The sequence below is a fragment of the Vombatus ursinus genome, unplaced genomic scaffold (assembly GCF_900497805.2).
Source record: "Vombatus ursinus unplaced genomic scaffold, bare-nosed wombat genome assembly UNPS02014810.1, whole genome shotgun sequence".
Classification (NCBI taxonomy): domain Eukaryota; kingdom Metazoa; phylum Chordata; class Mammalia; order Diprotodontia; family Vombatidae; genus Vombatus; species Vombatus ursinus.
In genome coordinates this window covers 14,205,023-14,229,022 of record NW_020954588.1, presented here as the reverse complement: position 1 = coordinate 14,229,022, position 24,000 = coordinate 14,205,023, and the positions used below count along the sequence as shown (strand labels likewise).

The following is a 24,000-nucleotide window of genomic DNA, read 5'->3' as shown; positions in this document are numbered from 1 at the left end:
CTAGAACAGGGGGACAGGTGGGTCATGACGGCTACTGGGAAATGCCAACCCCATGAGTCTGAGCCACTCTTCAAACCACCCAAGGTAAGAGAAAGAAAATCTAAATTCCCCAGAAAATTAAAATTAAATATTAAAAGGAAAATGCCACTAATCCAGATTCTCCTAATTAGGAATTTGTGATAAGAGGTCACTGTATTCGTAAGATTTTACTACATGCTTAACAAGGTTAACTTGACTCATTGTGAGATAGTAATAGTCTCTTTTAATTGAGTTACAATTACTGTTAATACTATATATTCTTACGTTGTGAAATTTTCAATCATCCTTCAGAGAAGCATGGGAAGACTTATATAAACTGATGAAAGGGAAGTAAACAGAACCAGAAAGAAATACATACAATGAGTCTGACAATGTTTATGGAAAGAACCACTACAAAAAAGTGAAAATGAATGCTTTGTAATTATAAAAACCGAACTGAGCCCTGATGAAGAAATATGAGACTACACCTCCCTTCTTTTCTTTTCTTTTCTTTTTGGGAAGGGGCAGAGATGTGGAACTAAGTATAGAACACTACATATACTGTCAGACTTAGTTGATGCATCTGATAGTTTTGAACTGCTTTTAAAATCTTTTTTTATTCTTTGTTATAATGGATTATAACAAAGACTAAAATGCAGAGGAATAAAGAAGAGGGATTAAGAGGGATTTAAAATGTAATCCCTGTTAGAAGGAATTATAACAAAGAATAAAAAAGAGGGGGAGAGACTTTCAAAGAAATTAAGGTAACATAAGAACAAAAGAAAACATTAATTGACTGATTTTTAAAAGGAAAAAATACAATCTTTTTAACAGTCTGAAACACTAAAGGTTATTTCTGCATTAGCCATGAAAATTGTTGAAGTTTTCCACAGTCAAATAAGATTTCAATTTTCAATGTCAAATGAGATAGAGAAGGGTAAAGATTAAGTCTACTGAAATTTTCATGTACTTTTTAAGTACAACTCATAAAACTATTTCATATATCAACAATTAATGGGCTAATTAAAATAATCCACATCTATTTATTAAAATGAACCTATTTAGAAGAATACTGATAGTTATTCACTTGAAAGCAGTAACATTTCAATTCTTTTAACATTATTCTATAATCTAGTATTTTTTAATTCAGAATGGTCTTTCCATACATTGGTAGCAAACTGCTTAATTTCTGCCATTTGTATTTATAAAAGTCTCCATAAAGCTAAGTACAAGCTTCATAGAAAGGGCTGAGAACACTGGAAGGTTTTTCACTATTTTCTAAAAGTTAACTGAAAAGACCATCCTTGCCCTTTCAGACCACCATCTTAGACAGAGTCCCCATATTTCTACTTAGGAACAAAAGAAAACTAATGAGACACACTGAAGTACTATGGCCCTTGGTAGATTGTGGGCCTGTAACAGAAGGCTGGATCATAATTGGGTGGTTGTGGTGAAGTGATGGTGAAGTGGATAGATCGCAGGTCCTGGACTCAGAAGATCCTAATTCAAATGTGACCTTGGACACACACTCTAGCTGTGTGACCTTGGGCAAGTCACTTAACTGCCTTAGGTTCCTCATCTGTAAAATGGGGATAATAGTAGCACCTTTCCCCTAGGGTTGTTGTGGGGATAAAACAAGATATGTGTAAAGTACTTCATAAACTTTAAAGCACTATATAACACTAGCTACTGTTATTATTATTAGTAGTATATCCCAAGTGAAATATAATATAATACATTATGTAATATAATCATTTCTCCTCTTTAATTATCCCAGAAATTTTCATTTCCTATTCCTACCCACAGCAGAGACCACAGAATCATAGACATTTTGGTACATAGTAATCACTTAAATGCTTTTTCATTCATTTACCTGGAAGAGATTTAGAACTACAAACAATGTTAGAGTTCATTGAGTCTTGGAGTTTTTAACTTTGGGGTTCCATTAGCTTGTTTTTAAAAATATTTTGTTAACTGCACTTCATTATAACTGGTTTCTTTTTCAATCCTCTATATTTGATTCTATGCATTAAATTTTTTATTTTAAAAATTTGATTTTACGCACTATTCTGAAAAGAAGTCCACTGACTTTGTCAGACTGCCAAAGGGAACCACCCCACAAAAACAGGTTAAGAAACCCTGCTTCTAGTCTGAGTCTCCGACCCATTTCGTAGACGAAGACCCTCCAGGGAATTTAAGTCAGTGTACTGTCCATGTTCACAGTAATAATAAGTGACTGAGTCAGGACTGGACCTCAAAGTATCACTGCTTTCTCCACCACACCACATTGCCTTCTGGGGACCAACTCCTCCTTCAATTCCTTGAAGAAAATAAGGCATTAAACTAAATGATGTCTAAGTTCTCTTTCAGTTCTTACATTCTATGGTCTTTTCTTCTGAAGGAAAACACTAAGCTCACACCCAGTTGTATAGGGACCGAGGCTAGAATGGCCATTTTTCCTCTTAGTAGTATAAAGGTGAAAAGGGGGATTGGCCAATGAATGGAATAGTATTTATGAACTCTCCAGAAGAAACAGAAGGTAGAGAGAAGACAGCCACCCTACCTTTAAGGAATCTATCGGAAAGGCCAAGGCCCATGCAGCAGAGATGGGTCCCTCATAAAAACCTAGAGGCTGGTTGTCTGCAGCACTTTAATATGCAAATGGACATTGATTACTAATACCATCCATGAGAACCAGCAGCCCCAAACATACCATTTCTTTGTAGAGTTGCATAGTTGAAATCGTATTCACAATATATAAATTCCACCCAGCTTCCATCGCAGAAGGCGTCTTGAGTTTAACACTGCCATCTTTTCTGGAGCTGAAAGCAAATAACCAGATTTACAAGGATACCAAATATTTTATTCTTACAAATGGCTATTGTGAGTGGCTTAAAAAAAATTCCTTTCAATAAGTCTAACAATAATTTACAAACCATAATTTTTTTAAAATAAGTGAATTTTCTATTTTAAGTTGGGCTATACTGTAGTAGATTTGAATGCTGGATTTGCCTGGAGTCAGGAAGACCTAGAATGACCATTACTAGCAGTGTGGCCATGGGCAAGTCACTTAGCCTCATCTATAACATGGGAACGGTAACTGCTGGGCTTTGAGGCAATACAAAACGGAAGATAGCAATAATTTTTTTTAAAGAAAAAAATTACAACTGCACCCTTTCACAGAGTTGTGGTGAGGAGCATAGAGCATAATACGTGTGAAGTGCTTATATCAATTGTCCCCTACTTGTCCTCGACTATCCAACCAAACTTCGTTCACAGCACTCTGAACTCCTATCCCCTGCCTTTGCTCTAGCCATCCACCATGCCTGGAATACACTCCCTCCTCACTTCTGCCTCACGGCATCTCTCACTCCCTTCAACACAACTCAGGCATGACCTTTAGCATGAAGATTTTCCTGACCCCAACCACTGTTGCCTTGCATTTTTAACTCCATCCCTGGTATTTTTAACTCCTACATACTTATTTTTTCTTTATATTTATTTGACATATACTCATATGCCTACATTTTGTCTCATCTGAATCGATCAATCAGTTAATAAACATTTATTAAGTGCCTACTATGTATATTGTGCTAAGCAATGATAGAAAGTAAACTCCTTGAAAGTAGGGATTTATTTTAGTTCCTGGAACATAGTAGGCATTTATTAAATGCCTAGTGACTGATTCTAGACTTTGTAACTCCAACATCCACTGTTAAACCAATTATTTCTGACTTCTCCAAATTGTTGCTGACTTAGAAGGGCAGCTAAGTGATGAAAAAAAAATTCTCTGGCTCTTCACATTACATTTTGAAACTGAAGACATGCATAGGACTCCGTTCCTTTATCGCTACTAAGGCTCTGAGACAGGAAGCTTCCTAAACCAGAAGCGTGAAGACAAGCAACTCTACAGCTGCAGAGGCAGCAAACATTTGGGTGTATTTTTTTTGCAGCTGCCTAAGTATCTGAAAACTTTTTGAAAACAGAATGCTAAGTACTGTCTTCTCTTTAGCCTAAAAGTGATATTCCTAAATTTAAGAATTAAAATTAAGAATTTGCCTACGAATGCTTTCATGTAAATCCTAATTTGGGTCCTCTGGAGACACTTTTAAAAATTCATCTACACTGTTTCAATGTCCAGTATGCTAATCTTACAAACTGTACAAGACATACACAGACTAAAAAGCGCATACAGGATATGGAGTATATGAGCCTGCTAGACTGTCTAAGGCTAACAGATCTTGACAGCTTTTTGCTCCAGAGTAAGATAAGCCCTCACTGATAAGAGGCAACCTTTGATTTTCCAAGTTGGTACAGAAGAAAGAGAATTAGTATGAAGGATGCAAAAGTGAAAAGTCTTCCAAAATCCTGCACTTTGTTTCCCATGAACTATGCAGTTTCCCCCCCACAGGTCTATCTCTCTGAATATGTCTTCCTGGGAGGAATATTACAGTTAGTTTGCACTTTCTGGGTGAGGTAAGGGAGTGTTCCAGGGTGGTGACTCTAGTTGGACTTCTGGAAATGAGACAATTCATAGCTAGAATGCCTAGAGCAGATCATCAAAGCGCAACATGGCAGACAAGCGTCTTTTTGATATCTCAAAGTGGATGTCCTGTAGACACCTTAAACTTAACATGTCCAGAATTAAACTCATTATCTTTCCCCCAAATCCTCGTCTCAACCCAACTTCCTTATTATGATCAAGAGCACCACTATCCTTCCAGTCCCCTCCCCAGGGTTGGTCCCCTGGCCTCCAGTGTCTCCCCACTCTGATCCATCCTCCACTCAGCTTTCAAGCTGATTATTCTGAAGTACAGGTCTGACCGTGTCATTCTCCCCCAATCAACCAACTTAGTGATCCTTCTTGTCTCATTAAATCTTCTGTTTGGCTTTCAAAGCCCTTCACCACCTGGTCTATTCCTACCTTTCTGATCTTCTGCCTTCCATATACTCTATGAAGCATAGCGCTGTCCTTGGTGATCCATACACAAGACATTCCATCCCTAGGTTCTGTGCCTTTTCAGCAACACTCTCCTTGGCACTCCCCAATTTGGGATTTTCTTGGCAAAGACACTGGAGTGGTTCGCCATTTCCTTCTCCAGCTCATTTTACAGATGAGGAAACTGAGGCAGAGTTAAGTGACTTACCCAGGGTTACAGCTAGTAAGTGACCGAGGTCAGATCTGAATTCAGGTCTTTCTGACTCCAGGTCCAGCACTCCAGTCACTGCACCACCTATCTATCCCACATAGTAAGTGCTTACTAAATCCTTGATGATTTGATTTGACTTGAATACACACTCTACCTAGGTCATTAAGCTTTGAAGCAGACCTGAATATCTTGATCTGGGGTCCATAAGTGGGTTCGGGAATGAGAATACATTGTCACAATTCCTTCTTAATTAGAAAAAAATCCTCAAATTAAGAAGAAAAATAACTCAATCAATAAGCACTGATTAGGCACCTACTGTGTACCAGGCACTGCATCCTGGTGTTGAGCATACAAGAGCATACAACAGTCCCTTCTTGCATCGAACTAAAGGATCAAATATGAAAATAATAATCACTGAACTTTCAGTTTTGATATGATAAAGTTTTTGGTCTTCTTCCTTATTTGTTTTGCAAAAGACATCAATGTCCCCTAAGTTTTCAACTCTAAAAGCACTGATTTGTACTGGTGCATTCTTGTGTAAGATTCACTTCCCTCTTAGAATTCTGAGAGAAAGCCTCAGTAGAATTCGAATCCCTTCCTTCTGCTTTTTCTCCCCTCTAAATAAAAAGAACTCTCTAGAAGGTATTCAGTTAATTCTAAGTTCTGTAAAAATATATCTCATCATTTAAACTTGAAGGAAAAGAAAAAACTCTAAGGAATGGAAACAGCACTCTTTCAAAGAAACCAAAGAGGCAAAGAACCTACTTTCAGTCAGTAAAAACGTCCACTACAGTTTCTTTGAAAGGACTTCAAGATGACGTATGCCCACCTTGACAAAGAGGTGATGGACTCAAAGCATAGGCTGAGGCATACAACTTGGGGACGTGGCTAATGTGGGAATTTGTTTTGCTTGATGATGCATATTTGTTACAAAATTATTGGGGTTTCTTTTTTCCCCCCTAGTGGAATAGGGAGGAGTTAAAGGAAAAAAAAATACATTTTTGTTCATTGAAAAAAAATTAAGTTAAAAAAACAAAAACAAAAAAAAACTATAGGAGCTGTTTCTATTTATTTGAGTTTACCAGGAATTGTAAAGGAAAAATGAAGTAACAAAGAGATGTATGAGTGACAAAGGAGATGGGCTGGTCAACTGCAAAAAAAAATGGCATCACTGAGAGAAAGACTGTCATGTTCCACTGGCATCCAACCTATCAAGATGCCAGAGAATACCAGAAACATTCTCCGGCAGGTTGGATGGACCTTACCATATCATAGCCTTTAAGCTACAAGGAACTCCAGAAGTCATAGTGCAAACCCCTCATTTGCGGATGAGGAAACTGAGGTCCAGAAGTCAAATGACCTGCCCAAGGCCATAGACCTGGGGAGTGCTAGGGCTGGGATTCAAACTCAGTCCTTCTTCCTCTAGACCCAGTACAAAGGAAAACTGCCCAGGATGAGTAGTACTATAAGATGATCAGCTGGAGGGAGTACCCACATTAGTGAGATCACAGGTCCATTTGGCTACTTGGAAAATATACTTACAGTAGACTTTTCTTTCTTTCTGGGATATCTTCAGTACCCGCTTTGGTCAAAAGGATAACATGATTCTTAAAGTGACATATTGCTTTCAGTCCAATGAAGAGCTGCATTCTTAAGGCACAGATATCCAAACTAATAGGTGGACAAGCCTATAAAAGAAAAAAGAACTATCAGAAATCGGAAACAGTGACCATGTACCTAATTCTTCACAGGTTAGTCTGGGCTGTGTTTTGAATAAACATTTGCCCTCCTATTCTATAATATAATCCCAATAGATCGAACTTGATATAAATGCCCAGTTTGCTGAATTGTTAGGGGAAGGAAAAGGGGGAAAGGCTAGCCCACGAGAAGCCCACCATGGCCAGGGGCAGTCCCCACAATCTAGGAGCGGGAAGTGACCTTGGTTGATTTTTGAGAGGCGTCAACAGCTGATATTCCAGGAAAACTGGCTTCCAGGGGGTTCCAAGGTCATATTTTGACCCATTTTCTATCTAGAATGTCAATACCATAAAATTCAATTTAAGATGGCATCATATAACATCTGTGACACCAAAAAAGGATTTCTCTGTGAGTGGGGAAAAGGAGGGGAAGAGAAAGAATTCACGAGCATCTCAAAGAAAAAAAAAACCCACTGCTACATAACTCAAAAGTTCATGACCAATACTCACATGAACATCTTGCATCATTTTAAAGACCTAGCATTTTTATCATGGGATTTGAATGATTTTCTGCAGTTTGGAGGCCCAGGATGCAAGGGGAAAAAACATCATGCTTTCTGTCATTGATAACTTTGGTGGTCAAAAACCTTTTAAAGTTTGCACTTGTCTTGTCTCAGTAGACACAGCATATCCATTTAGTACAGCCATTAGGCTCTCCGGGTAGAACTGTGGAAATGCTGAGAGATCTCTGAGGCTTCTCAGATGACAAGAGAATTAATCTTTCAGGCATTTTCACATCATGGTGGGTGAATTAAATCACTAGTAATGTCCTCTATTGATTTTTCTGCTCTTGGAAATATTGATTTAGTTTTTGCATTAGGCTAATTAACCAATTCCCGTAACAGACCTTAAAAAAAAAAGTAACACTAAAAATCCCCAGACACTCACTACAGAGTGAGGAGCAAAAAGGCTAACTTCGGTTTACAAAATAAATATATCACCCTACACAAGCCGTAAGTGTTTAAAATTGTATATCTTGAACGTTTTAGTGTAAAAATTAAACATTCCTCAGCAACCTAACATTTGCCACATTTACTCACAACATCCAATGTTTCACAACTTACAAGCTATGGTGACATTAGCCCAGACGAAGCCTCAGCTTAGCAGATAATGAGGTGGCCTTGGAGCCTGGAGGACCAACCTTCAAATCCTGCCTTGGACACTTACTACGTGACCTCTCAAGGCTCTGGGCAACTGCATCAGCCTATCAGCAGCACAAAAGGTACCGATCTACACCGGCTGCTTGGAAGCTTGGAGGAGCCTACAGCAATAAAATCACTGACCAGTCCCTCTTCCTGTCCTAAGTCTTTGAGTACCAAGTACTCTAGGAGGGACCCACGGTACAAATCACAGATACTGTCTATAACAAATAATGCCCTATGGAGCTGGGCCTGGTAAGGACGCTAACATGGGCATGGCAACTGCATTCACACACGTTCGAATTGATTCTTAATTTTAAAATTTCACATTCTTCCTTCCTCTGGATTTGGAATATTGCTTACAGATGTCACAAGGCAGGCTCCAGTAGGGCTTTACTTGCCCATTCTGCTTAACTGTGTTTCCTTGTTAAATGATAAATGAGGAAATGACTGTGATGGCATCAATAAAAATATTAAAAATATATTTTTTTAAATCATGAAGGTAGAGAAGTAGACAGAGGGCGGAGCAAGGAGTCAGGAAATCCTGAATTCAAATCTTACCTCAGACACTTACTACCTGTGTGACCATGGGCAAGTCACTTAAGATCTTTCAGCCTCAGTTTCCTCATCTGTAAAATGGGGATGATAATAATAGCACCTGACAGGGTTGTTCAAATGAGTTAATGTATACTGCCAACCTTAGAGTACTATAGAAATGCTGGCTCTTATTAAAATAGACATTTTCTATTGACTGCGAAATGATTCTAACCTTGTGGGTGGTATCCATGTAGGGGTCCGCATCCCTTGCAGCCGCCGCACTGCATCGGACCGTGAAACACTGCAAGTTATTACTATGGAAGAGGAGAGAGAAGAGAAAGGATTCTTTAAAAAAAAATTATTTATTATATTTTAACATTCTTTTTTCAAAATTTTGAATCTCAACTTCTGTCCCTCCAGCCCCTCCCCCACCCACTGAGAAAATAAGCAACATATTATCAACAATACATGTGAAGACAGGCAAAACATGTTGCAAAAAAAAAAAGCAAGGAAAATAAATTAAGTGAAAAAAAGTCTGCTTCATTCTGTACTCAGAGTTCATCAGTTGGAGAGCATTTTTCATCATGGGTCCTTTGGAATTGTTATCAATCCCGTATTGATCAAAGCAGCCAAATCTTTCACTGTTGATTACCGTTATAATATTGCTGTTACTGCATATGATATTCTCCTAGGTCTGCTCACTTTACTGCGTCAGTTCATGTAAGTCTTCCCAGGTTTTTTTTTATCCTGAAACCATCCCCAAGAGAGAGGGTTCTGAATAAAAAGGGAGGTTGATGACCAAGACAGAGCCCTCTAAAATAAAAGTGGAAGGAGAGGAAGAGGAAGAAAAGCAAAAACAGTTTTTTCCCTTGAAGAAAATGACACAACCTTAAAAAAAAGTACTTGTGAACACTTAAATCACTGTCTGTCTGTAGACAAAATCAAATTGTCTAGCCCCCTTGAAAGGCAAAATAACTGGGGCAGTTAGGTGGCACAGTGGATATAGCACTGGCCCTGAAGTTAGGAGGACCTGAGTTCAAATCCGACCTCAGACTAAACACGTGACATTTACTAGCTGTGTGACCCTGGGCAAGTCACTTAACCCCAACTGCCTTTAAAAAAAAAAAAAGGCAGAATAACCAATGAAACAAATATATGAGGCTGAAAAACCACTCAGCATTCCAGTTTTGACAGTGCCATCATCATCATCACAACAACAACTAATATTATGTGGTGCTCTAAGGTTTGGAGGGAGCTTTATATCTATTATTTCATTTGATTTGAGAAGCTGATCCTATTATAACCCCCATTTTGCAGATGAAGAAGCTGAGCTCAGAGTGATTTGCCCAGGGTCACAGAGAGAGTAGTAAGTGGGGGGAAATAGTAGTGATTTGGGGAAGAAAAATAAGCAACATGAATCCAGTCCCAGAAATGAAAATCACTAAATGTCAGAGTCAGAAGAGAGCATCCCCAACTCCCTTATTTTACAGATGAGGAGAAAGTAAAAGAAGTTAAGTGGCTTGTTGGAGGCTGGACCACAGCCGGGCATCCTGCCTTCTGAGTCCTGGCCCACTGTTTTGTGTACTGCCCATGATGCCTTTGCCGAGCAGAAAAAGGGCTAAAACATGGTGGCTGTCACAGAGTAGGTATTCAACACAGATTTTTAGAAATATATTAATAAATGAATACTACTACCCTCCTCTTAAAAGTATCTAACAATTCTGAAAGCCTTGTACCGTTAGAGGGAGGACTCTTGCTCTGACAAAATTTGAAACTAACCACATAAAATAAGAAGGTGTCAGCCCAGGATTCATTCCACCTACTTACCAAAGCAAATGCCTTTGGGGCAGGGTATGCTTTTCTCATCACTGTATCTTCAGTGCTAACACTAAACTTGTGCTGAACTGAACACAGTAGGTACTTAATAAATGCTTGTTGGAGTGCCTCTGCCTTTGCCCAGGCCCATAATACCACAATCAACTTTGAGGACTTCCTCTACATTCCAATGAAACAGGGTCCATTGCCCTTCCCTAAACATTCCTGTATCTCTGTCTTTGCTCCTATCTCTTTCTCTCTATCAAAGTAGCCTTTCTCATCAAAAGTCTGTCTCTTTAAGGCCCAGCTCCCATACCCTTCAATGGAATCTCCCTCCCACCTAATAATGCTCCCTCATCTGAGCTCCAGCATATTCTCTGCCTCTCCTACATCACTTAACCCATGCAGACAAATATTGTGGTTATTTGCACACTGTTTATCTCCTAGTAAGAATTTATTACAAGGCACACTCCTAAGAACAAAAAGGTCTTGGGTATCTTTTATTCCTAGCTCAGCACCCACAACATAGCAGGTCATCATCATTATCATCATCTTCTTCTTTCTCAATAAACACTGACTGAATGAATAATAATGAATTATTTTGAATAATAAATGAATAATAATGAATTATTTTGGAACCCAGAAGGCCATTATTAATAGTTAGGATTTAGCAGTTCTTTCGGAAATACTCTAATGGTTTACAAATGGTTTTTACAAAAAAGAGGGATCAAAACTTCTAACAAAAAACAAAACAATATTTCCAACTCCTGAGATTAAAAGTACCAAATCAAATTCCTGAACCTCCTTTAAATGTAAAGATCCTAGGGGAAAGTTTCATCTTTAAGAAAGAATCAGTGGGACATGTATGTTAAGAAGTACATTAGACTAGGAGTTTTTAGAAGACTCAAGCTCCAGTTCAAGCTGGACCTTGGTTGCTAAGCACAAAACCTTGGGGAAGTCACTTTAGTCTTCTTATCTCTAATATAAGAGAGCTGGGTCATAACTCTAGGGTTCCTACCAGTTCATGTCAGATAAAAATATCTGAATCATTTTCTAACCTGCAGTGAATAACGAAAGTAAAAGCATAATAGAAAAACAGAATTGTTAATGATTGATACTTGGAAAAATGACAATGGAAAAAAAAAAACCCTGAAAAAAAACAACATTTAAAAAAACACCATATGGTGTTCAATCAGGCTTTTGATGAGCAAATCAGCTACCTGACATTGTAGCGTGCTGAGCTGATTGAAGAAGGGGCAAATGTATTTTTTCCTTCTGTTTTGTTTTGTTTTCTCTTTCTTGTGGTTCCTCTTATTGGTTCTAATTCTTCCTTACAACATCACTAATGTGAAAATATGTTCAGTAGGAATGTATATGTATAGCCTACATCAGATTGCACGCCATCTTGGGGAGGGAGGGGGAGAAAAAATTTAAAACTCAGCTTACGGAAGTGATTGTTGATAAATCAAATAAATTAATTAAAAAAAGCAAACCAAAAAAAATAAAAACAAACTTATCTATATAATATCTAAATTTTGTATTTAACTTAAAGGACTCGACCCCTAAAAGAGGAGGAAAAAAAAAGTTCAACGTAGAAAAAGAGTAGAATAATGGTTCACAAGAGTTTAGAATATGTTTTTTTAACACCAAAAGCTTTTGTAGGGGTATCTGTCAGTTGAGAAAACACAGTGACAAAAAGCTTGCTCTTTAATGAAACCACTGTGTTAGCCACAGTAGTGTCTACAGACATTTAGAAAAAAACAAAAATCCACTAACAGACATATCTTCAAGACATTTTATTCAGTCGACAAGCTATTGTGCTGCATATCTTGTTGGAGGTAAATAAAGTGCAAGATGAAAACAGTCGGTAAGCATATAGATTCAAAAATGTCTTGCATAAATTTCATGGTTCCCAGGGGACCTCAGCCCCTAGACTGGGAAAGCACTGGCCTGCAAAAAGACAGCAATGAGCCATTAAATGCAGCTTTTAAAAGATAAATATGAAACACTAATTTAAGACAATACATAATCTATTATGCATTAAGGGAGGCAGCATGTATAGGGAATAGAGATTTGGCCTCACAGACAAGGAGAGCTGAGTTCAATGCAATGCCAGTTCAACACTGGCTTTGTAACCACGGACAAGTCATTTAGGCTCTTGGTGTTCAAGTCAACTTTCTAAGACTATGTGGGTTGGCTGCCGGTCTGCATTGGTAAGGGGGCTTCCTCACTGGAGAGTTCCCTGTACCCAAGAAATCAGAGGTCTGGAATATATCCCATAAATACTCAGATAGTATTAGCAAGTTTACAAGGTCATAAAAGGCATTATTCACAAAACACGGAAGGAGAGACAAGGTGCAGAAAGAACCTAACAAACAACCCAAACCTTGTGATAACATGCAGGAATTGTGGGGTAAGAACTGCCTGATGAGATTTCTCTGGATACTGGTAGACCGACACTAATTCCACTGATTTAACGGCCTTATAGAGATACCCAATATGAGGTAAGGAGAAAAAACAGAAGAGGCTTAACAACTCTTTTTCCTGAGGGGAACTCTTCCCATCAGCAGTAACAGCATCTGCATTAAAAAGAGGAGAAAACAGTATTACTCTGAATAGTGTGTCCTTGCTGATACATTCAGAGACATTTTATAAATAAATCCAGTTATAAAATGCTTCTCACCCACTTTACCCTCTTCCTTTTTCCCCTATTTCTGACTTTCTGACTCTTTAAATCACCTCCAAATCAGAAGAGGAAAACTATTAACAAAGCACAGCACTCATTTAATTTGATAAACAAGATACATACCAGGAGTGAGAGAGACATTAGAGATATAAAAACAGTATTCACATCAATAATGCAAACAATAAAAAAAAAAACAAACCCACACACAATCTTGTCAAAGGGGGCAGAAAATGTAAGAAGGATATCCTTTGGAAAGGGCTGCTCCATGACTCCTTTAGAAACAGAGCAGGACATATAATTTATCTGGAAAAACAAAGGGTGAAAAATCTCAAGGGAAAGAATGAAAAAAAAAATAGAAAATAAAAGCTTAGCAGGACCAAATTTCAAACTCTATTACAAAGCAGTAATCATCAGAATGATTTGGTACTCATTAAAAAAAAGAGAGAGCAGTCAGTGGACCAGATCAGTTATACAACATACAGAAAGGAACAAACATAATGGTCTGGTATTCTATAAGCTCAAAGACCCCAGCTACTGGGATGGAGTCATTGTTTGACAAAAACTAACTGGAAAGCAGTCTGGCAAGAAATAAGGTATAGACCAGCATCTTATAACATATACTAAGCAAGACAAGCTTGAAATGAAAGTATGACTTAGACATAAAACGGGACATCATTAACTAATTAGAAGAGCAAAGAAGAAATCACCTGTCAGATCCATGGATAGGGAAAAGTTTATAACCAAACAAGGGATAGAAAAAATCACAGAAGATAAAACACTTTGTGTACAATGGAAATGTTTTGGGCACATGGCAGGGCTGGCGCTAGGGCTTTGCTGACCGGTGCTAGTGTGCATGTATCACACCAGGGAGGTCCCAGAAGACACACAGTGAAGCACTCTAGAGGAATCGGGGCCCATTTTCCTTCTCTCTACCTTCACTATGACATTTTCACATCTGGTTTGGCTGTGATTTCTGTCAGTTGTCAGAGTGTACGGTACCACTGAGGATTCGTGAGATATTCAACTAGCCTGACTATACCTTCCTTAAGGTTCATGCTTTGGGGTTTTTTTTAAAGCTCATACATGACCATCGCAAAATAAAAGGAACCCATGACATTTTAGGCTCCTGAAAGGCCATCTTCCCTACTCCCTACCCCTAAATCCTAGCCAACTTTCTGCCTATCTAAATGCTACCAATCAAATGAGATAATATATGTCAAGTACTCTGCAAACCTGACAGTACTATATAAATATTAGCTAACATAATATTAATTAATTGCATAATGAATAGAGTTGGCCTTGGAGCTGGCCTCTGACATGTACTGGCTGTATGACCCTGGACAAGTCACTTCAGCTCCTACTGCTTGAGGTAGCTGAGACTCTCAGTTGCCTAGAAGGTGCTGACCTGTGCTGAAAGAAGGAGTTTCCTCATCTAAGGAGGTCCTTATGCCAGTGAAATCACAGGTGCAGTCCCTCTCATCACAAGTGGAATGGGCCCTTATTATTAAATCACAGTTCCCCTTCGCTGGAAGCCTTCAAAGTGAATGACCAACTCTCAGGCATATTGTATTGGGGAACCCTTTTGGGGTACAGGTTGGACTAGCCCCTGAGGTCCCTTCCAGCTGTGAAATTGTGATTCTGTAATGTGATCTGCCTTCCATCCACTTCCCAAGCAACCTTCTCAAGTGAATTTCCTAAATAATTTTCTAATGATAATTAATCCATTCTCCTTCATGTTGCAATTTGGGTATATGTTTCCCTGTTCCATTGATGAGACTAATCTCTGTGAAGGAAACTTGTCCTCCATGTAGGAGCTCTTATACACTGAATGAGGGATATAGACCAGCAGTCTATGGGCCAAATCCAGCCTGCAATCTGTTTTTCCACAGCCCAAGATCTAAGAATGGTTTATGATGGGTTAAATCTGGCCCAGCAGCCAATGTTTGCTGATCCTTGATTTAGACTATCATCGTAAGATGAGAGCTAAGAAAATAGGAAAGGGAGATCAGAGGAAAGAAAGCTGCTCCTTGCGAATAGGAATTGTTTCACACTTTGGTCTTGTATGCAAATGGTACCTGGCACATAGCAGAACTGAAAATTCGAACTCAAGACTTCTGATTCTGAGTCCAGAGCTTTCCACCCCACAACCACCCACACTTTCAGACTGACCTGTTTGGTAAATAGGCAGCAACTGGAGTGAATGCAACTTGGTGTCATCAGGAAAGACATAGGAAGACACATCTGGCGTAAAACGTCTAGAGGAGAAAACAGACCCAACTCATTGCTGAACGATTTCTGCTTACAAAATACTTCGACGGTGTGGTAAGAGCAGGTTTTTGTACCTGTAAAGGATGGGGTGCACCCAGGAAGGACTTGCTCTGTTGTCATTTAACCCCATTGACTCCAAGGTAACTGATAGGCCAGACTGCCTGCTCACCTCACCAAGGAGCTCTAAGGGTTTCTGACAAATAACAAAATCCTCCGACTCGAGCTGAAGAGCTGATAGTGTATAAGCACCACTCTTTTTGCCTGTAAAAATAAACTATGAAGAGTAAAGACAGGCAGCATGCAGCTTCAATGAAAGATTCTGGATGAACTAACTTCAAAACAGTAGATCAGCTGGTACAGTGGATAGAGCTCCAGCCCTAGAGTCAGGAGGACCTGAGTTCAAATCTGGCCTCAGACACTTGACACTTACTAGCTGTGTGACCCTGGGCAAGTTACTTAACCCTGACTGCTTCGCCAAAAAAAAAAAAGGCAATAGGTTCAGCTGACATTTACATAGCACTTTAAGATTTAAACACAGCACTTTACATGAATTACAGGTGAGGAAACTGAGGCTCTGTTAAGTGACTTGCCCAGCTAGAAAAATACCAGAGACATCTTGGTGTCTCCTAACTCCAACTCCCATGTTCTTTTCACTCTTATCACAACAGCTCACAAGATTCCATCAGTAATTTAAAAATATGAGCTGTATTCCACAGCATTACTAAATACCTAAATATTTTCTTTAATTTTTAATAAAAAATAAAATACTGTGGCCCAGTAGACACAGCGTTGAACCTGGAGTCAGGAAGAACTGAGTTCGAATCCCTCCTCAGACACTTCCTAGCTGTGTGACCCTAGGCAAGTCACTTAACCTTTATTTGCCTCAGTTTCCTCAACTATAAAATAGGGATAATAAATAGCATTTACCTCCTGGCGTTGTTGTCAGGATAAAATTAGATAATATTTCCTAAGTGCTTTCCAAACCCGATAGCACTACATACATGCTAGCTGTTATTACGATGACTCTGAAGGGATCATCATTATATCAGTAAAAATATGCTATTTAAAGAACAACATCACATTTCAAATCTATGGCACTTTACATTATTCAAAACACTTCCACAAACATTTATCTTGTTTGTTCCCCACCCCCACCCCCAATCACAAAAAGCTTATGATATAGGTGGCATAGGTGGGATCACCTCTGACGAGGAAATTTGACAAGCAAAAAAATTTAAGCCAAGCTATAGCTACATTCATACTAAAAGGTCTTCAAATCCCCAGCATACATTCGATGTCCTCCATGAATAAGCAAAGGATCTGGGATTTCTTCGGGGTGGGGGGGGGGGTGTCCCAGCATGTAGCCTCCCTCCACCAGGGCCGATCCATCACAACCTGGCTACGAATCAGCAGGTAAGTCATAGGGAGTTGTGTAAGACACTTAAGAAGGACGTGACCTGCCCAGAGTCACATAGCCAGCTTCATTTTATAACTTCCTGACTCCAAGACCCGGCACTCTATCTACTAAGGCCACGTTGCTTTTCTGGTCTATTTCATTAATATGCACATTTTAAAAATAAAATGCATCAGCCTTTCACTTAGGTCACCTAGTACTGACTTTTCCCCTGCAGGCCAAAGCAAGCTAAATTTCACATTTACCAGCCTCCGTGGTGGCCTGTCTGGCCCGGGTGTCCTTTGTCAATGGGGAGGGGTCAACATTTGTTTCATCTTTAGGAGCAGTCTCCAAATGCAGGATTAAGACTTCCAGATCCGTCATTACTGCAATATATCCAGCACAAAATGAAATTTCTACGGGGAGAACGCTCTCTATGTGTATGACTAAGGTGCGTTCAAAGTCCAATATGGAGACTCCCTTGTTGACGACCTGCCATTTTAAACTAAATAGCACCAGTTTATTGACGCAGCCGACGAGAAGATCTCCTGTCACGGGACAAGAAGAGACGCAGAGCGGGGGTTCGGACAGAGGGATCTCAATGATGGACATCTGGTCTTTGGAGGCTTCTCGGAAGCAGCCCTCCAAGCGGTAACCCACCATGCGAATACACACGCGAGAGTTTTCGGTGGTCCTGTTTCTCCAATTCACGTAGGCTCGAAGGAACGTGGCTTTGTTTTTCTCCTCAATTGTCACTAAGTAGTCTCCTGGGGCGGGGGGGGGGGGGGGGGGGGGAAGGTGGAAGAAAGGAATAGGAGTATCATTAGAACCTAAAATTGGGAAGCACATTTACTGAATGCAAGATAGGAAGGATCTGTGATCAAAGCGTCACAGGGAACTCCAAAGGGTATTACTGGTTCTATCACCTACCCGTGTGATCGAGCGCCTCAGTTTCCTCATTTGTAAATAATGGATTTGGACTTGATGGATTCTAGATTCCTCCTAGAACTCAAAATGTTATCTTGGTAGTTGTTCTAGGCAATTGCCTGAGAACCAGAGGTGTTCAGTGACTTTCCCAGGCTCACAGTGGCCTGTAAATATCAGACGTGAAGGATCTGAATCCATTTCTTTCCAAATCCAAGCTCAGCACTCTATTCACTAAACTGGGGCAGTCTCTACTACACATGTATGGGACAGCTACTAAATGTAAGATATTGTGTTTGAGGTGGGAGGAGGTACATGAGTACGTTTCTTTCTGCAGGGGAAAGGAAACATTTACTGAATATGATTGGAAGAGCAGTTAAATTAAAGAAGAAAATAAGAAAATCAATCAAGTCATCTCAACTTAGGAATCCTCATTTTTTCTTCCCATGAGGCATTTTTATTTTTATAAAATCAGATGCAGGCATCCAATTATGGAATGTTAAGAGTGTAAATAACCTATAATAAAGTATTCATGCAGGGGATCAACTTCAAATCTATTTCCTTAGGCAATGTCGTTCTGGCCCCGGATCTATAGGTGAAACAAACTGCTGTCCTCCTCTTCTCCTACCTCGCCCTTCATGTTTTTCTGGTACTTGTGTGACATATTAAAGGCAAGTGTAAAGCGGAAAATCTGGCAGCAATCAGGGGAATCTCTATTTCAAGACATCACATCTTCATGAGAGACACCGAGAAGAAATGAGACAAAATATAAATCTTAAAAAAAAAAAAAAGGCAGGAAAACAAAATACACTTTAAAACGAAAGAAAAGTAGTTATTTGCTTATTCCCCTAAATTTATAGGCTGTGGCTGAAGCCTTTCAAGCAGATACCTATGTGAATCACCAGGAAATGGGTAGACTATCCGTGCCACATGTTTCTTCTCAACCCAAATGGCTTATTGAACTAATAGATTTCATTTTATCATTAACACTAGAAGGACCAGAATTTAGGAAAACTTCAAAGAACTAAGCTGCATCAAGTGACGCTGCATTTTTTTTAATACATAAGACAAAGAAAACAGAGACGAGATGAAAATTTTTATTTCAAAGTAAAATTATAATATTTTGCATCAATTGGTACATTTGGTCCCTCTACTGTTAATGTAAAAATCATAATCATAGTAACTAGCATTTCTATGTTGCTTTAAGGTTTACAAAATATGTGTATATCTATATATATATATATCTATATATATATCTCTATACACACACACATACACACACATGTGTATATATATATGTGTGTAAATATGCATATGTATAGACAGACACACACACACACACATACATACACACACACCCTCCTTTCAAGCAACAGATAAGACTCCACTGCAGAAGGTGGTGAAAAGCACAGGACTTCCATGAGTAAGAAGTTTCGCTTCTTTCAGGGTGGAGGACAAAGGTCACCAGTACCAGTTAACTCCTCTTGCCCCCCCCCCCCCCCCCCCCCCCCGAGGCAAACCAAGCTATGTCCTTACTGTTACCAGAATAATTTAGAGCTGCAATCATGATCATCCCATATGCTATAAATATTTTCTCCTGGGTAGGAAAAGAGTTTCATTTCCTTTCCCTTCCATCATTCTTCAGGACTTTCTTCACATCAGTTCCCTGCTGGTGACATACTGAGTGGGTCTCTGGGTCTAGTAAAATTAAGGGGGTAGATTAGAGGATGCCTAAGGTCCTGCTCAGCTCAAAATCCATAATCCTATCATGACAGATTTCAACCGCTTTCTAGCCTTATGCTATTGTCAACTAGGTGAAGTGGTGTGGACAAAGCTCTGGGCTTGGAGTCAGGAAGACCTGAATTCAAATCTTGCCTCAGGTATCAGCTGTGAGCTACTTCCTTAGGTACTAAAGGGATTGGCAAATGCACTGCTGAGTCACTACTTGTGATCTTAAAATGCCTTGGAGGCCCATAAAGATGCCCAGAACCGGAAAGAGCAAATGTCGTTTTGATTTTTTAAGAGCATGGCGTCTTTTACCTATGAGGTAATGAACCTGACTTCTATTCCTGGCAAAGTTCTAAAATACATTATTAAAAGGATGATTTGTGAATACTTAGAACAGGAAACCCTAATCATAAAAGTCAGCATTGCTTCATTGTGACCAGGTTAGGCTAAACTCAATTCCTTTCCTGATTAATTTTTACATGGATGGATTAGAGGAATATTGTACACACAGAGTAAAATCAGGTTTCAGCAAATTACTCTACTTGTAGACAAGTGTGGAGTCCTGATTGGGAAAAAAAATCATAAAATACAGTAATAAGTGAAAAGCCATAAAACCTTAAACTCTGTGAAAGGTGAGAGCCTGAACACGGTGACCTGTTTACAATCTTAACTTAAGATACAAAATTATATTTTAGGCACTGAATCAAAATTTAAGATACTATGACCTATGAAAGCCAAAACAAGAATATCATGACCTATGTGTGACCACACACAAACTTATATCTGGGCTGTATAACGCTGGCTTAACTCCCCTTATTACTAAGCAGAAAACCAAAAATACCCACCAATCAGTAGTGACGCACTCTCTAACTCCTCCTGCCTTGGTCTGTTTTCTACAATTACCAAGAGGATTTTGAGGGTTCTTTAGTGGGGATGCACTGAACGTCTGGCAGCCATCCCAGATTGCCCCTGTTTTGTAAGTATTCATAACGATTGAGTAAACTACTACCTGTAATTGATACGGAGATACTTGGCCTCTTCTTTAGGTATCAAAATACCCCATGGTTATGGGGGAGGTACAGGGTTCCCCAAACAGGAATTCCGGACCTTACAACCAGAGAGATGAAGGCTACGTGGTGGGATGGTTTGTTCAATGACTGGAACCAATGGATGTTTCTTAAGGGCTTAACATTAACTTGAAGATCTCCAATGAAAAGATCCAGATAAAGATAAAGGCAGAGATGGCACACTTATCAAATCTGTGAATGACACTGATGTGAGACAAGATGTAAGATCTTGCCAAACCTTAGGAAGAAACTGGGGGTGGGGGAAACTGTAAAAATGGAAATTATTAGGAATAAATGTAAAGTACCATACAGATTTTAAAAATCAACTTCAGGGGGCAGCTAGATGGCTCACTGGATAGAGCACTGGCCCTGGAGTCAGGAGGACCTGAGTTCAAATCCAGCCTCAGACACATAATACTTCCTAGCTGTGTGACTCTCTGGGCAAGTCACTTACCCCCAATTGCCTCACTAAAAAAAAAAAAAATCAACTTCACAACTGCAGAATGGAGGAGATATGACTCTACCACAGCTCTTATAAAAATGTGAGAGTTTCAATGAACCGCAAGTTAAAGGTACCTCCACGACTGGAATGATCATTCTCATGCCTAAATTTCCTCCCAGATGATGTATGAAATGCCTTTAGCAGTCAGTCTTTTATGCTATGTTATTAGTACACTAAGACATTAAACTATGAAATGATTAAAATACCTCTGACAAACTTATTCCTTGTGAAGTATAATTAATCAACAAAAAATAAATAACAGATAACACCTTTCCTATTTTGATTGAGGGTGGCAGTAGAGGAGGGGAAAAAAAGGAAAATTGGAAGATTTGGAGATCTCTATTTCAGGGGAGGGATAGGTGAAGAAAGGTTCTCACTCAAGGACTTAACCAGGGGCAAAGGAAGAGGAAGATACAGAAGAAAATGTAAATAACCATAGCATCACATCCTTCTCTGTTCTGATGAAAGAAAATGAAAGTGGAGGAGGGGAGGAGGGTTAAGGGTGGTACACCCCAGGGAAGTCAGAAACAATGTCTTGAAGCCAACTGAAGTCAAGCAACAGTGCTCCCTGTTTGTAACCTATGGTTTTTTAGTTTTTCACAGATGACTTAAGTTAGGAAGGAATTTAGTTTCAAGTTATCTCCATGCTTATTTTTTTCCCTACTGCTCTCTCTCTCTCTCTCCTCTCATATACACACATACACAGACACACTCAGACACACAGAGACAGACAGACACAGACACACACACCCCTGATCTAGTGTAGAGACAGCTGGCCTCCAAGCCAGAAAGACCTTGGTTTAAAAGGCCTCTTAACATACACTGGCTGTCACCCAGGGCAAGCCACAATGTCTGAGTGATCTCAGCAACTCTCTGAAGACTGTCCGGTGCAGAGAAGGTGCTGACCCGAATTGGTCATTCCTTCATCTGGGAGATTTCCTACACCAATGACATCATCAGTCCAACACCCTTTGGCAGTCTGGTGATGCATAAAATAAAAGACAAAGGATTAAAGGAGAAACCTTTTTTGAAATTTCCATCTGAATTCGTGAAGCTCCTGAACTCTATCCCTCCTTGGGGAGGAAGGGTCCACAGACCCCATATTAAGAACCTCCATAAATCTAGAAGCGTATCCACCGGTAGTCCAAGAGGCCCAGAAATGATGATGACAGGGAAAAGGTCTAACACCTGCCTAATTCCTCCCATCTACAGTACAAAATATAAATAATATAAATTTAAACCCAACAACATAGCACTTCTGTATTTAGATATCTGGTCAGGTAGAGGCAGGTTTAAATATCAGAAACTGGGAATGGTTTTGGCTCCAGACACTTAAGTCTTTGGGGACGGGGTTTTGACTTTTTTTTAGGGGGGGAAGGAGAGGAAGTGACACCATCAATTACACTTTGGTAAATAACCAACTGTTAAGGTCTTAGAGATCAGCTAGTCCGACATAGTCGTTTACAGCAGAGGTCACCAGGGTCCAGAGAGCTGAAATAACTTACAGAGAGGGTCAAGATGGCTAAAGACGACCCAGCATTGGAAGCCAATTGTCCGGAGGCACAAAAAGACCAGGGCTCTTTCCCTCCCTGCACCCCAATATGTCACATAGCTAGCAGTGTCTGCAACACTTGTCAATCAAATCATGATTTTAAGGGAGCGCTCTAGTGTTACAGGCGGCCAGCGTGCAGTGAGTTTTTCTTGTAAAAGAATAATCATTTTGGTCATGTGAATAAACTGCTTTCCAGTTTAACTGATCCGTTGCTGGATTCCTGTGTCTTTTCTGAAGCACCCAAAGGATCAGGCACAGTGACAAAAAGCAAGAAAAGGTCCCCGCACTCACGGCGCCCACCGCGGGGACAGGCAGGCGAGGACGCACAGGTGACTCGCTGGGGCGGGCTGGGCAGGTCTGGGGAGACCTGGTGTAGGAGGTGACCCGACAGGCCCGGGTGCGAGCTGCCAAGGAGGTCACTGGGGCAGACCCTACCCGGGAAGGGGTCCGTGGGAAATGGGCATGCACCCCGGCGGGCACGGCAGCAGCACACGGCGGATCCAGCCCCGACCGGTCAATTCCCGGGGTCTGGGAAACCCCAGGAGGGCACGCCAGTTTCCTGCTCCGCCAAGGGAGAGGGTGGGGCCGCGCGGGCTCCCAGGTCTCCCGCGGGGCTTCCTCTTCCCCTCCCCCGGTCCCCAGCTCGTGGGGGCTTCGGGTGCGCACGCACGCACGCAGCCACCCCACCCCGACCCCGCGGGGGGCCGCGCGGGGGGGGGGGGCGCCCGGGCTGACAGGGGCGCGCAGGGGCGGGGCGCAGAGCTCCACGCCGACTTACCGGGCTCGCTGTAGCTCAGGTGCAGCACCTGGCCCAGCGTGGAGAAGCAGCAGCGCGGCCGTGCCGGCTCGGGAGCCCTCGCCTCCACGGAGAACGCCTCCACCTTGCAGCCCGCCGCCACGAAGAGCGCATCCTGCCCGCCGCAGCACACGCGCTCGGGTTCCTGCTGGCACCGCACCACCTGCTGCGAGCCGAACGGGTGCAGGTTGTACAGCCGCACCATGGCTCCGGGGCCGCGGCCCCCCGCCGAGCCGGGAGGGGGAGGGGACGCCGGGGGCGGAGGGCCCACTTCCGCGAGCGCCGCCGCGTCACGTGGGCGGGCGGGGGGCGGAGCCCACCCGCTTCTTTAAAGAGACCGCGGAGGCGAGCCCTTGGACCCGAGCCTGGCCAGGGTCGGTGTGCCGGGGCGTCTTCTGCGCCCAGCGATAGGGTTGGAGCCCTTCATTGTCGGCCTGCATATCTGTACATGCGCATACATATATGTATCTCTTAACTTGCCCTCAATCCATTGTCCCATCCAGCTACCTGCATGTGTGTATATATACACACGCAGCTATGCGTCTGATAGAGATATAGAGCCCTCTGTCCACTGTCTTATCTAGCCCCCCTGCATATATGTAAACACACATGCATAGCTTTACTTGATACAGAGATTTACCATTCTATCCATTGTCCCATCTAGCCAT

The 24,000-nt window shown here is 41.0% G+C and overlaps 1 protein-coding gene across 2 annotated transcripts in view; it reads right to left on the bottom strand.

Moving 5' to 3' along the window:
- The window catches only part of HPS3 (HPS3 biogenesis of lysosomal organelles complex 2 subunit 1), a 46,389-nt gene extending 22,841 nt beyond the window's left edge, over positions 1–23,548 (bottom strand). For both annotated transcript variants that reach the window (XM_027875832.1, XM_027875833.1), the window contains exons 1-8: positions 23,315–23,548; positions 17,030–17,530; positions 15,445–15,631; positions 15,272–15,357; positions 12,803–12,995; positions 8,834–8,915; positions 6,711–6,856; positions 2,732–2,840 (exon numbers count right to left, since the gene is read on the bottom strand). In XM_027875832.1, coding sequence (XP_027731633.1) covers positions 2,732–2,840; positions 6,711–6,856; positions 8,834–8,915; positions 12,803–12,995; positions 15,272–15,357; positions 15,445–15,631; positions 17,030–17,530; positions 23,315–23,537 — 1,527 coding nt within the window. In that variant the 5' untranslated portion in view covers positions 23,538–23,548. The remainder of the gene's footprint in view (positions 1–2,731; positions 2,841–6,710; positions 6,857–8,833; positions 8,916–12,802; positions 12,996–15,271; positions 15,358–15,444; positions 15,632–17,029; positions 17,531–23,314) is intronic.
- Between the last annotated feature and the right edge of the window lie 452 nt (positions 23,549–24,000).